The sequence below is a fragment of the Sphaerodactylus townsendi genome, linkage group LG01 (genome assembly GCF_021028975.2).
Source record: "Sphaerodactylus townsendi isolate TG3544 linkage group LG01, MPM_Stown_v2.3, whole genome shotgun sequence".
NCBI classification, from domain to species: domain Eukaryota; kingdom Metazoa; phylum Chordata; class Lepidosauria; order Squamata; family Sphaerodactylidae; genus Sphaerodactylus; species Sphaerodactylus townsendi.
In genome coordinates this window covers 106,104,371-106,120,352 of record NC_059425.1, presented here as the reverse complement: position 1 = coordinate 106,120,352, position 15,982 = coordinate 106,104,371, and the positions used below count along the sequence as shown (strand labels likewise).

Below are 15,982 nucleotides of genomic sequence, written 5' to 3'. Positions count from 1 at the left end.
TGATTTCTTCAATATGCAGTAAAACTTCCTTTACCCAAATTACCAAGCCCTGATTAAATACTGAACATGCTTTCTGTGGGTGGTAAATAAAGCTAGCCCTAAGCAAGAAAATAGAAGCCAGAGATGAGACACATTGGAGTAGAAGGAAGGATGCGTGGCCCGGGGCAGGAGATGGCAACCCCAGTAACTCAGCTGAATTGCACAATGTGAATGAAGGGTTCTGATTAAAGTAGGAAAGGCCATGCTAAGTACACCTAACCAGATGCAAAAAAGCATTAGGTTAAGCCAGATGCTCCACCCGTAATAGACTCAAATGCATTTTTGTATCACAACACGAGTAACAGTTATGGCTTCTTTGTTGTCACGGAATTGACACATACAGACACACTGCAAAGAAAACCAAACGAAAAATCCACTCATGAGCCAGATCTTGACTACAATTCCCAGGACCACTTCACGCCCCTTCAACAAGTGTAACCGACAAATATTTTATTGTCTCCATTATGTACTATCCATTCTGTACACACAAGCTTTCTGAATTTCTGTTCCTCTACCAACACCCCCAAAGGCAGATAATTTCTCCCAAGATAATAGATGTGTGTTTTTAAAATCCCTTCTACAGTTCTACTTTTCATCCCTTTAGATTTCTATACATTTTGTGCAGTTTCAGTAAACCCCCTGCTACGTGTTGTGCTGCTATCACAATTCAGCTGCCATGTTAATGAAACACTGAGAGAACACATTTTCCTATTGGTGGGATTCCTATGATAGATGGTTTGCAGCAACATACTACAAAGCAGTTGGATGCACCACGGGGAAACACTTGTCACAGAGTCCAAAAGGTCAAAGGAAAGGCTGGCTGTTTGTGGAGAAAATGGAAAGGAGGGGGAAGGGAAACATTATAAGCAACAATACAAATAATTCAACATGAATTAAAAACAATTATGTTCACCATTTCTGTACTGGGGTCTGTAGGTCCAATTCTCATCCTCTTCCACCTGCTGCCCACATATAGACGTGAGTTCACCATCGCTGCGAAACAACCTTTTTGTCTGCTTAGACAGAGTAGAGAAGTTTATCCAGCTCACAGCACGGGAGAGAGATCCTGAGTTAGGTTTAAACCAGAATGTCCGTGAGGCAGACTCTTTTTTCATTTTCTCCAAAACCCAGCTATCAAAACCCCTATTAAGTCTTGTCTTCTGTCCCTTCCTCAGTATAAATATTGCAGTGCTTCCTTGAACTTAAATGAAAACAACTTGCTCTGTTTAAACCTGCATAGATTCTGGAACCAAGTAACTGCTTGTTCAACTCTCCAGGGTTTCAGCCTACAGTACTTTGCAAGCTGCCAAACAAAACATGGTGAAAACAAAATAAAACGAAACAAAAAAACCCACAGAGACTTGCACCCCCCCCCCCAAAAAAAAGCTTCAGAAAAGCACATTAGTACCACCATACAATACTGGCGTATACACCATCCAAAATCCCTCTCTTCTGCCAATATAATTTTCCAGCAACATGATTGTAATCCAGTCTTCTCTTTGATAACATACAAAAAAATGTTCTGGTCAGAAAGACAGAAATTGTGCTAACAAGTTGCCAGATCAAGATTCAAATCAGAGTAACTCCCCTTTTTCTGAACGGAAAGGGCTCTGCCGCTCGGATTGTTAAAGCCATCCATTCTGCTTGCCTGTTAATGAAAAGCCTAGAGAGGGCTCTCCACAAGGATTCGCCTAACAATAAAAGAGACTGCCTGGCGGTAGCTATCGGTTAGGATTAGGGTGAAATATGATAGGCTCTCTCTCTCTCTCTCTCTCTCTCTCTCTCTCTCTCCTAAAGGCACCGCCGTAAACGCCTCCTTTCCATTTCAGAGAGATCAACAGCAGTGCAAACTTCTGAGCTGGGGACACAGGACTCAAAGGCACCTCAGTCAACTCATACAAGATGCAACAAAAATCTCAATATTTAAACAGTACTTTGTTCTCTGTTTAATACTGTTACACACATGGGAGGATTACTGATGAGTTTGCAAGCACTGCTGGGTTAATTGGCAGTGAAAAGAAAAGCAACAAACAAACAGGAAGTTGTATTGTCGAAGGCTTTCACGGCCGGAATCACTTGGGTGCTGTGTGGTTTCCGGGCTGTATGGCCGTGTTCTAGAAGCATTCTCTCCTGACGTTTCGCCTGCGTCTGTGGCTGGCATCTTCAGAGGAATATTATCATCTTCCTCTGAAGATGCCAGCCACAGACGCAGGCGAAACGTCAGGAGAGAATGCTTCTAGAACACAGCCATACAGCCCGGAAACCACACAGCACCCAAACAGGAAGTTTTCAGTACACAGCTGCAAAGATTTCATCTGTGTTTTGCTTATCACTATAGCATGGTAGTGTTTCACCAGATTAAGTTATGTCTTCATCACATTAACTTTCAGTTAAAAAGAGGAAGACATTAAGATTAGCATGTGTTTTAGATTAGATTTTTAAAAACTATTAATAAAAAGAAAGAATTGTACTGAAAATTACATTTTAATATTTGGTATGCAGTTTTCCGCAAATTATTCCCAAATACATGTTAGAAAAGGAGAAGAGATACAATACAGGAGGTAAGAATAAACACTGCATGGTACAAAGTATAGTAGAAGATTACAAACATCAGTACTCTTCTAGCATCCTTTAGTTTGGATGCTGACCGGCTGCTTCTGAGAATATCATACCACAATGCTAATATTTCTACTGCTAAAGGACTTTTATCAATAATTTTAAACAAAGAACTGTAGATTAAAAGGCATATCAAACCTCATTGTACATTTCTAGGTCAATACACACTGCAAATGTCGCAGGCCACTTACCCTAGTTTAGTCCCATCAATGCAAGTAGTCTGTGAATAATCCACTCGTGCACAACTATTTCCTGAATCTCAGACATTACTTTTTTAGATTCAAAACAATAAGGAAACCTGGGTCTTCAGAAAAAGATGGCTAAAATAAGTTGCACCCTAGCAGTGAAATGACACCAATCATGTCAGAACTGCTGTCACAGGCCACTGATGGTCATTCTTAAGCATACGTTCTCTGAAAACTAGTTTAACAGCAGCTTCAGAAACCATGCAAATAATTCCTTTCACCTGAAAATTATGGTGCTGTGACTCATCATAATGGATAAGGTTTAACCTTCTGCCTGGGAAGCAAATAGCCAAGTAATGTATCAGATTACCTATGAATCAGCTAGGCATACCAAAATGACCTTTGGCTCCTGGAACAATGGCTTAGCCAACTGTCTTCAGTAAATAATTTAATAGGCAGTATTTATATTGAATCTCCTTGGAGAAAACACTCACACATGTACTCACAGACTTCCGACACCACTAAAAGCTAATACATGGAATATATATTTAACTGTAGCCAAGTAAAAAGAATTTTTAAAATAATAATTTTTAATTCATGATAAAAGAAAAGATAAGAAATGGGTAATCAAATATAACCTAAATGCCACAATTAAATTCCAGAGATCCAGCACTGCAATAATGCTATGAACGAAGTCTTCATCTCACAAGTAGTTAAATGGACTAACATTACAATAATCCACTGAAAATTCTTCCATTTCAACAATGCAATGGAACTAATGATGTGACAGTAAAACATGGTGTGACTTAGTCACAATATATTATTGTAAGAGAAGAAAAATAGCCCAATTTATTGTGACAAGGTCAATGGTGCTATAAGGTCCCTGTTCATACGAAGATGCAACTAGTCCAGTCAGTTGGTAAACTTGACATCACATATTTTCTCACGCTAAAACCTTTTGCCTTGCAGTAAAACAGAGGGGTAAGAATTTTAATTTGCAGGAGAGGTAGTGAGTCTTATCATATTATTTGTTGAACAAATAGATTGAAATAGAAAAAATGCTAATTCTCTGTACTAAAATTAAAGGTGTAAAAGAAGAGACTTCAATCTCTTGTAGACTACAATCTACAGTTGCCTTCAACATGTGGGTCAGGATCCTCAGGTGGATCATGGAGTATACCTTGCTGCATCATGAGCCTTGTGTTGTTTCTTTTTGAAAGGACATGTAGTAGTTAGTGCACTGAAAAAAGAACCAGTAGATTTCATAGTTAAACTGTATATAAAAATAGTTATTGACATTACACACTACTCACAGACCTACTTCAGAAACAGTACTCTCCTTTGGCTAAACTGTTCATTCAAAACTGAGCACTGTGATATACACACACAGCTTTGCGCTATCCTGCACAAAAAGGCATAATTATACATTTTCTCCCATTAATATTTTTACTGAGAAAATATTTTCACAACTGTCAGCTTGGGAGGGGGGAACTGAAAAAGTAGGACCAGATTCCATGATCTGTGAGTGCAAGGATCAGGGATCCTTCCTAAATTAACTCACCCCCAGCAGTCATGTTTGACAATGAGAAAGATGATTCTCATTGTCATGGGACCTGCATGGATTAAGAGCAAAGTTGGGAGAGGGGTCAGAGAAAGAGGACATATCTGAAACCCTGCTCCCTTTGCAAGCACTGGCTCTGTTGAGTCAAGAGGTGGAACATCAGTTTCCAACCTTCCCTTCCCACAGTATAGCCCACCAACTCACAACACTATTAGTCCAGGAATCAACTTTCCAGGGATCAGAAGGGTACAGGAGAATACTGAAGATCTGCAACCATTAGAACTTTCTACTGATGGATTGTGGGATCCAAGCCACCCTGAATAAAAATGACAATGGCAAAAAATCTGATTTAAGTGATATGACTTTTACAGAATGCTAATTATAAAATCACTTTTCAAAAATAACCTGAATTACAACCAAGTCTAACTGAAAGACAAAAACACATATCTAAGTATGTGCTAAACTACGTAACTCATAATCAAATAAACCAAACAGAAAATATTCAAATTATAAGACCTGAGATTACATATGACATACAGAAGATTCCAGATTCAAACTGTGGACTCTCCAGTTAAAGAATCTCATGTAGCAAATTTTAGGGAAGGATTATTTGCCTTTGCTCCCTCCCCAGCCCAGGTGACACAGGGAAGAATGTGATGCTTTTCCTTTAAAACTCACTAAAATACCCCTCCTGAGCAGCCACGGCCACAGTGGACCATTCCACAGGAAGAAGAGGGGTTTAATGTATTTATTTTTATTTATAATTTGATTTCTAGGATGCTCTTCCCCTTGGGCAGTGGTGGCGAACCTATGGCACGGGTGCCAGAGATGGCACTCAGAGTCCTTTCTGTGGGCACGCGTGCAGAGAGTTCATCATGTGGAGGGGGCAGAAAATCACCCCCCTACACACCCCTAGGCTGGCCTGGGCATGATCCTTTGCCTGGGAGTAAGCTCGGTTGCTGGCAATGGGGCTTGCTTCTGATTAAACCCTCCTAGGGTTGTGATTCATCCATTCGAAGCATTGCATGGTTGCTTCACCAAGCTTACTCCCAAGTAACATGCGCCTCAGAGCCAACTGTTTTTTCTAAACAAAACCCTCAGTATTCAGGTTAAATTGCCGTGTTGGCACTTGAGTTTTGGGTTGCAATTTGGGCACTCGGTCTCGAAAAGGTTCGCCATCACTGACATAAACCATCCAGAGAATACTCCTCAGTAATTCTCAAACTGGTTCTCTTAGTCTCCAGGATCCAGCATTTTCAAACTACCAGTCTAGTTGAAGAGAACCTGAGCAATTCTATCAGCAAAAATTGAGTGCAAGTGTCATAGCTAATTGTCAATTTCTTCTCATTTTTGAATTACTGAGCCAGATACGATTCTGCTGACGTAACAGCTTGCAAAAGTAACATTTTTCTGTACTATCACCACTACCTCATGCTTTCAAATGAGCTCTATAGCTTGCTCTGATTTGGCATGAGTCTAGCTGTCAATCCATCCTCTTTAGATCACCCATGCCCATATTGAACCATGTGACTGAATTCCTACACAAATATTACTGAGGAGCAAAGCTAGCAATTGCCTTATCCAGCTTGGAATTCTAGGCTTGTCCAGGAAGATCAACAAAGCTGTTTTTTGGACTGGCAGAATCCCTCATGGCATCACAGAATTCAGTTGGATCCATCACTGTCAAAGTTTGTACTATTCTAATTGATCCACCATCCTTTTCCCTTGCTGCCTTCTCATACATACAGTGCAACTGAATTCAGACTACCCATTGTTCTGAGTTGCTATTTTTCTTCACAACAATTTCGGCTGTAAACAATTACTTATTCCCATTTTATGGATGGTATGTGAAATCTAAGAGTTACTTGCAAAAGTGTGGAGATAGCGTTTTGGTTCAGTCTCAACGTGGTACAGTATGCTTGGTTTAATTTTTCAGAGGCATATAAAATATAGTGTTTAGTATGTTCTGTTTAGATCAGTGTGATCTGGGTTCATGTGTGGCCATTTAACCTGCTTATTGGGTGACCCAGGTATGCCCTACTGAACATTTAAAGGAGGAGTGTAAATATAAAAAATGGAAAAGTAACAAAATGTCTAGGGAATTACCCAATACTTGTATGGACCTATAATGCTTTGTTAATCTGAAAAACTTTTATTTGTGTCATGGGTTTTTCTTCCTTCTTGAGGTAGGCTATACTTTGGAGACTTTGGAATGCAGACTGAATGATTTTGTGATGAAGCAGTGTCTGAGCAAGCATGAACAATGCTCACTGTAGACAGATTTTGTGTTTACAGATGGCATCATGCAACTACAAACATGGCAGCTTCTTTTGTTTTTAGTTAACCTTGAATTTAGTTAACCTTTAGTTAACCCTTTTCTGGCTAAGCAAGGAATTCTGATGTCTGAATATTTTTTTACCTTTAAAAATACTGTTGTTCTTCAAAATGACTTCAGGGAATCTTGAAATGATTCAATGGATGATGTGCTGGGCCACCAAAGATGAAATTGTTTGAATTGCAAGGTCTGAGTTAGTATCAATGCAATGCCAGAAACATACACCAGTCAGATGTAGCGAAATTAATAGTATAATCCAAAGCAGAATTATACCTCTCTAAGCCTATTCAATTCCATGAACTTTGAAGGGTGCCTACAATGGCACTATAGAAAATAAACTAAACTTAAATGTACAGAATATCAATATATCTAATTCTGCCATAACCATGAATAAGCAAAACAGATCTTTTTATAAATGTACAAGCATCCCAGATTTGCAAAAAAAAACCCTGAAATCTCAAACAAACAAAAGAAAACCAAAGAACAGAGGCAGCATCCATAGCTTTAAGAAATTAATGCCCTTATTGGCCATTGCTACGCAGTCACAACAGTATTTCCAGACATCAAGCCTCAGTTTCTGTCAGTAAAAGGCACAGGGAGGAGACAGGGCTCTTTCTAGGGCTGTTTTGGCCTTTGAAAAAGAGTACTCATCTGGGTCAGATCCGGCAGTAACCACCAGACAGTGTGGTACTATGTGATATCCATGACTCACCCAAGCCTGTCTGCTTGCTGCTGTTGTAACTTGCAACACTGTAAACACACTCACGTATTTCACAAATAAATCATCACCAAGTAAAAGCAAACCAATTTATTGAGCTGTTTTAGCAATATGAAGGAGCACGTTTGCATCTCACACATTTTTACAGCCTTTTCAGAACTGCACACTTGCCTGGCAAAGCTAGAGCAAAGCCAGGCACATCCATTCAACACCATGTTCAGTACCAAAAGTCCAGTGAGGGATTGAATTTGTGACACCTTTAATAAGGAAAAGTTGCATGTTTTAATATGTTAATTTATTGTTGAAAGATGCCCAAGGGCAGTGATGGCAAACCTTTTCGGGACTGAGTGCCCACATTGCAACCCAAAACCCACTTATTTATCGCAAAGTGTCAATGCGGCAATTTAACCTGAGTAACCTCCTCGAGGAGCCAGCCTGCTGTAACCTCCAGCAAGTCCCACATGCGCCGCCCTGCGCCTCTCTAGCATCTCTGCGGCCTCTGCCCCCCCCCCCACCCTCGGGCAGCAGCCACCTGAAGCACAGGCACCAGGCCCGCCAGCCTCCCTGCTCGCTGATGTGCACGCACATCAAGTCCAGCGGCCCAGGCCAGCCTAGATGTGGGGGGGGGGCAATGTGTGTGTGGGGTGGGGATATGTGTGTGGGGTGGGGAGGGCTCTGAGTGCCACCTCTGGCACCTATGCCATAGGTTTGCCACCACTGCACTAGTCCATCAAAGCCGGTATTGTCTACATGACTCATAGCTGCCCTGCAGGTTATTTCGCATCACCTCCTACCTGATCCTTGCCAAGTAATGAGCTTGGAACCTTTTATAAGCCAAGGAGATGCTCTGTCACTGATGCTGAGCCCCTCTGTGTCCTCCACTTGCTCCCCAGTCTCTTTCATCCCTCTTCTAATTCCCATTATCAGAGGTACTCATGTCTGCCTAACCATGTTTAGTTTCAAAACAGAACTGGAAGCAGGATTAAATGCTGACTTCCAAAACCTGGTCAAACAAAATATGGCGAGCCTTAATGTAAATGAATATTACCCCACGTCTAGCTCCTTAAAGGGAAAGGAAGAAAGACTGAGGTCACAAGAGCGAACCAGCAGGGCATTCCCAATCAAGAATGTTACACTGACCTTGAGCCAATAGGTACAAACAGAAGAATATATATACACAAATTGTCTCATAGAAAATTATATGTAATTTTGATAGTTGAGTACACATGAATATAAAAGCCCATATAAATATTTTGAAGAGGATATTCATATAAAGAAGGTCTAAAGCTGAGCACATTTAAATAAAGTGTTCTACACATATGCCAATCACAAATGACATATATACTGCACGTTTTGCATTCTAGCAAACCCAAGCACAAACAAATTGGAAGAACTTGGGTCAAGATTATACCAATTGTTCCATGTATTTCAGAACAAAAGTAAACATGAAGAAGAATTAAAAATGCCCCAATAGGAAAACGGTTCACTATCCACAGTATACTGTAGTCATAACAGGAAGCCAAGGAGGATTCAGGAGATATTTTCAATTCCTAAACTACACAATATATTGGAATATCTTGTATAGCACATTTAACATTATCCAAACTATAAGCAAGCAATCATTAAACATCATATGCTAATATAACTACCTAATATGTTTAATTACCTGATATAATTAATATAATTACATAATATAATATGATATGATAATTACTTAATATAATTAATTCACAGCTTCTTGAAAAGGAATGCTTTTTCTTGTTTCAGATACCTAGCATATGATTCTCCACAGCTCAGAGTATGTTTCTTATTATCTGATCAGTCACATTCCCATGCTTCAGGAAATCTAAAGGAAGGATTACTTGCATACCAATGGAAAATGTATCATAGCTATGACATAATCCATTCTGTGAGATTAGGCAGACAAGAAAAAGGTACCTAAGTGATGGTTTCTAAGGTAGAGCAGGTAACTCAGAAAGAAGATATGCTCTAACTGTAATACAGTGTAGAACAGAGGTCTCCAGGCTATGGCCCAGATGTTCATGGACAACAATTCCTGTCAGCCCCTCCCAGCATGGCCAACTGGCAGAGCCAATGGGAACTGCAGTCCATGAACATCAAGAAGGCCATAGGTTGGAGACCCAAGCATAGAATATCCCTTCTAATTTCTTCACCAGTACATACTGGTTTTTCTTTAATGAAGCAAGATACACAAGCTAGCAACTCATACTAGCAAGTGACAGAAACTAGAAAAAAATGCCCTTTTGTCAAAAAGGGGGGACAATCTAAATATATTATGGATAGATGGTAGTAACAGATGAACTCAAGATTTAATATCCAGGAAGTATTTTTAATTGTGTAAATTTATAATAATAATCACCACTTCAAGTTTTTATTTATTCTATTCCATCATAATTCATTTCATGTCTATCATTTTTATTATGAATTAAATAGAGTATCTTATGAAATGCATGCTTAGATTTATTATGATAATTACCTTTTAATGCTTTATACCACTATTTACTGCTCATTACGATTGCTATAATCATTTATTGTTTATTATATGTACATTTTTCCCTTTTTCTTTTCATGTAATTGTAATTGCTGTTATGATATGATTTGTTTTTCCCTGTTCTGTTTATATTTACCAGTATTTTAAAAAACTTTTATTAAAAAAAAAGAAAAGAAAAATGCCCTTCAGCAGTTTACCCAGAACTGAGTACTCTTTACGCAAAAGAATAAATGGAAACAAATTTGACAACATTCTGAAACCCACAGGACAAAATTTCAGTCTTCCAGTTGGAAATGTCTGAAACCTTGTCTTAACTTTTTAAGTTCTCCAAGCATGCTAGTATTACAAAGTCAGGTAGGGCCAGAAGATGGCAGCATGAAACCATTCACTCTTGCTACACTAATTTCCGCTTTTGCAAGCACAGCAAGACAGAACGACTGGATGTCCCACATGGCAATATTCCAAAGGAAAGTAAAAGGCAAAGGAAAGAAAGATCTGTAACAAGAAGAAATTAAAGGAAAAAAAGAGAGAAAAGCAAATTACTGCCATTGAAACTAGAGAGGTTCATGTCCTAACCAAGCTTGCTTCAAAGTGGTAGATGTTGAAGATAATTTATACTGAATGATTGGGAAAAGCCAATGGGTGCCAAATTTGAAGCCAGAAATAATAACCTGAAAAATAATATTCAAAAGAACTGTGATGACATCACTAGAAACCTGAGTTATCTCACAATCTTTAACAGAGAAGAGATATTCATACATATACCCTCTACTTTTAATATATTTTTCTTTCTGGAACACTCGTAAAAGCATTTCATATATAAGCATTAAAGTTGTCTCCCCCATTATCCTCAATTCTATTCAACCCCATGCTTTCACAAGGTGATTAAACATTCTGATTTTTTACAAATACCCAGTCTCTTCAGTAAAATAGGACATGTGTTCCAGGGGACTCAAGATGGTAATGAATGGTCAGCTGCTCCTGAACTAAGGGTCAAATGAACACTGCCAAAACTTAGTTAGGTGGGAAGTCTCCCCGAAATTCACTGTGACATCATCATGTGACATCCCATTCTGAAGCAGAAACCTGGCTGGTGAAAAAGGGCAGTGGAGATAGAATTGAAAGGCAAGTTAATGCCCCCAGGCAATCTCAGCAAACAAAGGTTGGGATTAAAAAAACATGAATTTATGGAGACAGCATACTGTTCAGCTCTTACAGCTGGTCCTCCCAGTGACCTTGTCTTCAGGAGCATCCTGAATCCAAAACTGAAGCTAGTCTAATTTCAGGGAAGTATCAAACATCGCTATTTTCCAAACAGTCCCAAGAGAAAAAACCACATCTAAGGACTTGCCAAGTTTGCATATCATGTTCCACATTTGTACCCCAAGACTGGGTGTGGATAGGGTTGTGGCTTCAAAACACAGAAATCTCCTATGGCAAAATACCCTAGAGACTTGAACAACTGTAAATAACTACTCCCTTTCTTTATAAGGAAGACTCTACAAAGGGGAAAAGATATTGGGAAGAGAGGAGTAACTAGCTTTCACATCCAAGATGAATTACATGAAATTACACTATAATTCACATAATTTGAATAGTTAAATTTTATTTTCATCTTTTGTAAAAAAAAAATGCAAAGTAAAGAAAATGTCTAGCACATTTTTAAAAAGAATTCTGGAATGAAAGTTCATTTATTTTTAACCCTTTAATATTCTTATCCCTGGGATAAAGCAGGAAATGTATAGCATAGTTACAAGAAAAAGTCAAGAGACTTCTTTTCAAGCCTTGAAACATAAGTTAACAATGCAAACTCTTGAAGAAATTTGGTCATTCACCAGGAAAACAGAAACCCAGAAGCGGAACATTTTAAATTGTAACTGTAAATAATAGTAGTTGATATAGAATATAGCATAATTTTGTGATTTGGAAAAATCTCCATACGGTATTAGAGCTTCTACAACATTATACTATAAATGATTGCAAGGCAAAGACTCTTGCTAGATTTACAGAAAGAGATGAAGGAAGGAGCGAGCAAGCTAATGCCAGGTTAAGAGAAGGAATATACAATTAATCTCCTTTGGAAGGTCTGCGGCTCAGTGGCACATCATCTGCATGACATGGAGAAGATTCCAGGTTCAATCCCTGGAATTTCCAGCTAAAAGGTTCAGGTGATAGGTGATATGGAAGACCTCCACCTGAAATGTTAGGAGGCTACTGCCAGTCTGAGTAGATAATACTGATCTTAATGGACCAGTGGTCTGAGTCAGTAATAAGATACCTTCTTGTGTACCAACAACCAGGAGACAGTACAAGAATGAATCAACTGAAGATGCCAGGAACCCTACAGAGTTTCATACAATCACTCTCTGATGTCTAGTCTACCATGCTAAAAGATTCAGAACACTCAGTGGGGGCACAGTGATGATTTAACACTGCAACTGTATATTTAAAAATTAAATGAGGTGCATCTTCCACAAGAAGTGACTGATAATTCATGGATGACATTTAAACAAAACATCAGTGTCTGTTCAATCGACTAGCCTACAAGAAAGCTAAAAAGTGTTATACATAAAACAGTCAACAGTTTTGCACAAGAGAACTAACATAACATGCTCAAAAAAAGAAACATCCAAAGCTGTTTACATTGTAGTGTATACACAAAAAATAAAACAGAAGGCCTGCACGCGCTTTCTGGGTGACAAGGCAGACAGTATACCTACTGGCTTCAGGAGACAAACAGTCTTCTGTCTCCACTTTAAACGCTATATAATAGTAATAAATGGTGATTTTTGAGTTGTTTACATCCTTTGATTCATAGGCACTTGTTCTCCCCTTACAAGCTGCCCAAAATTCAGCAAGCTGTTAAATCTTAAGAGAACAAGCCAAGCTTACTTTTTCACTGAAATCAGAATACAAACAAGTGGGAACTTGCAGGAGGCATCTCATCTTTCTCTCCTACATTCTTTCCTCTTTTCTTTTGCTGAAAGTCACCATAACCTCTCCCTTTTAGTGCTTCTTTCTCTCCTTCCTACCCACCAGCCAATTACCCCATATTCAGTTTTCCCTCCTTCCCTATAGCTGGCAGTCCCTTCCTGGAAAAATCTGACAGAGATTCACAGTGCCAGCTGCCCAGCTGCGTCTAACAGTGCAGTGGTAAACACACAGAGACATGTGAAGGGCATCTCATTTCCCTCCCCTCCTCCTGGCAAACTGCATATCCTCATCTTCCTGTGCTTCCTGTTCCCCTTTTCAACAACTAACCTACGTGTTATCTCCTACCATCATCAGTTATATTTATTATTTACTAGCAGGGCTTCCGTGCTTCGCTATGTATACTTCATCCCAGGCTCTCTATAATTTTCAGGGTGACATTCAACATACTTCTTTACAGCCTGTTTGTGAGCTTTGGGGTGACATGCAGCATATTTCCTCACAGCCTGTCTGTGGACTGATGGGATTGTTTTCGTATATTTTGCAGCAGCTTCCTGTAGTTGTCTTTTTATAATGCAATGTGTTATTGCTCTCTTCCACCTGGTGGCCTCCAAAAGATGTCATGCGGAAGCAGCCGTTGTATTTTCGGGATGCAGAAAGGAAGTGTTCTGCCATTGGATGCTGATGAGTGAGAAGGCTGTGAAGAGGTTCAGGGTAGGGTTGAAGGGCAGGCAGCTGGACTGTACCGCCACTGCAGCACATCCCTGGGGACTCATCCTGCCACTTCAGAGCACGACACCAAGCACAGGGTGATTGGAGACCGAGAGCAGTAAACTTGTCCCCACAGTAATCAATCTGATGTCCATATGCAAAACCCAACAAATGTTTAGTAGTCCAAGGTGATAGTGTGGTTTGTAATCTGTTTTGATTGTATTTGGCTGTAACGGTGTTGTTAACGTGAGGGTGGGTGGAGGGGTACTTTTTCACAGCCTGTCTGTTAACTTTGGGGTAATATTCAGCATGCTTTTTTGCAGCCTGTTTGTTGAAGCTGGTGGTGTTTAACTGTCACCCTTAGAATGTTCGTGCAGCATGTCTGTGGACTGAGGGGCTGGTTTGCCCTTAGAATGTTCGCGCAGATGGCCAGAGATGAGCAGTTAAAACAGTAAATGTGTAATAACTCAAGTAAAACTGAATATTCTGAAAAATCCTTTCTTAGTGAGCACATAAACCACATAATGAACCGGTGTGCCAAATTTCAACTTTGTAAGTTCAGTGGTTTTTGAGTTCTTTTGATGAGTCAGTCAGTGAGTCAGTCAGTGGTATTTCGTGTTTATAGATATAGATTTACTATATCCTGTATTTCTCCTTAATGAGAACCCGGTGTATTCTTCAGAATATTCTGCAAACCTTGAGTTTTTCTCAGGCTTGTAGAAAAAACTGTCTTGTTGGTTCAAGGCTCCAGTGTCTGGATTTAAGTGTCCACAGATTTGACAATGGAAAGAATTAGACATATTAAATACTACAGTGGCTGCTTTTTTGTGCCTAAATTATATTAAGTGTAATTATTTGTTCACATGCAAAATATTAATCAGTATAAAAATGATATGCAGATTTCATGGAAGTTCTGGGATTCTCTTGAAGTTCAAAAACAGCTGAATTTTTTGCTCAATATTTTATTTAAATGTTATTAGTGTATTCATCGCAGAGTTACCATGGTGTAGTAGTGGTTAAGATAGGTGGACTCTAATCTGGTGAACTGGATGTCTTCCTCTACTCCACATAAAGCTTGCCTTCGGCTAGTCACATTTCTCTCTGAACCCTACCTACCTCATAAGATGCCTGCTGTGGGGAGGGGAAGGCGGATTATCAGCTGCTTTGAGCCTCCTTAAAAGGTTGAGAAAAGCAAGGTATAAAAGCTAACTCTTCTTCTGCTAAAGTCTGAATAGAATATTTTTTTTAAAAAATCAGTCAAGAAATAAATAAAGCAAAATAAATAAATAAATTTAAAATAAATTTGCTATCGGATGCCCAAAAATAGTAGGCTAAGGAGAATTCTTTACAAAATAGGTCTTACGCTACTCATGGTCACTGAAATAATAGCCATATTCTGCTGGAAAGCTACCCCCTCCGTGAGATCCAGAAAGCACTTGTAACTTTCCATAATTACCATAGAGTCAGTCATAGTACACAAATCAAATCTGAAAATATTTTCTGACTCAGCATAAATACTGTCTTGGAACAGACCCTTTGCAGACAGTTTATCCAGCTTTATTAATACACTTCAAATTTCTATATTTCATAGGCAAAGTATTTTCTATAGATTTCAATACTGTTTAACAAAGTCACACAAAATTAATTTGAAAGATAGCAACAGATACATGAAACATAAAATTAGTCTTTTCAAAGCCCTACTTTTTCAAAGGCAAAAATAAGGTTAACAAATGTCTACTAATATCCAAATCCATATTTACATTGAACCACACTTCCTTAAAATATATATAAAAAAAATTTGATTTGGGGAAAATTCTGAGTAGGTTTGGAAATATATTGTGCTAGAGAAAACATCCTTTCCACTAAACCATCTAGAATTATTTCATATCCAAATCCCAGGCAAGACGTGAATACTAAGAGGGAATACTAAGCTGATTCCTATTACAGAGCATGATGAAGCCAAGACAAATACTGCAGAAGAGTACTGTAAGTAAGACATTTTTTTTTTGGTTTGTATGCTGGCAGCAGTTAGATATTGCAATTTGCTAAGGCAGTCTCTTGAAATTTAGTAGAAATGTATTTCCTTTCCAGCTTCCAGAAACTATTTCCTTTTACAAATCTCTAACTTTCCGAATTGTGATGCCATTGTTGTTTGTTGGCTACTGTGGAAATCTTTAAGCAGACTCTGAACCTTCATTTACAGGAGAACAGTGGCTACAATCTGCATTTATCATCATCTGAGTAACTTATAGTTTTATTGCATTTTATATTATGGTATTTAAATGTGTTATTGTACACCACCCAGAGCCCTTCGGGGGTTGGGCAGTATATCAAGTAGAACAAATAACTAACTAAATAAATAAATTCTGAAGAA

The 15,982-nt window shown here is 38.8% G+C and overlaps 1 protein-coding gene across 3 annotated transcripts in view; it reads right to left on the bottom strand.

Annotated features, from left to right (window-relative positions):
* NHSL1 (NHS like 1) overlaps positions 1-15,982 on the bottom strand; it is a 176,644-nt gene that overhangs the window by 128,234 nt on the left and 32,428 nt on the right. The window contains exon 1 of one of the 3 annotated variants that reach the window (XM_048489676.1): positions 953-1,722. The exons of the other annotated variants lie outside the window; for them this stretch is intronic. Coding sequence (XP_048345633.1) covers positions 953-1,154 — 202 coding nt within the window. The 5' untranslated portion in view covers positions 1,155-1,722. Of the gene's footprint in view, positions 1-952; positions 1,723-15,982 lie in introns of those variants that run through there. 3 annotated transcript variants of the gene reach the window in all.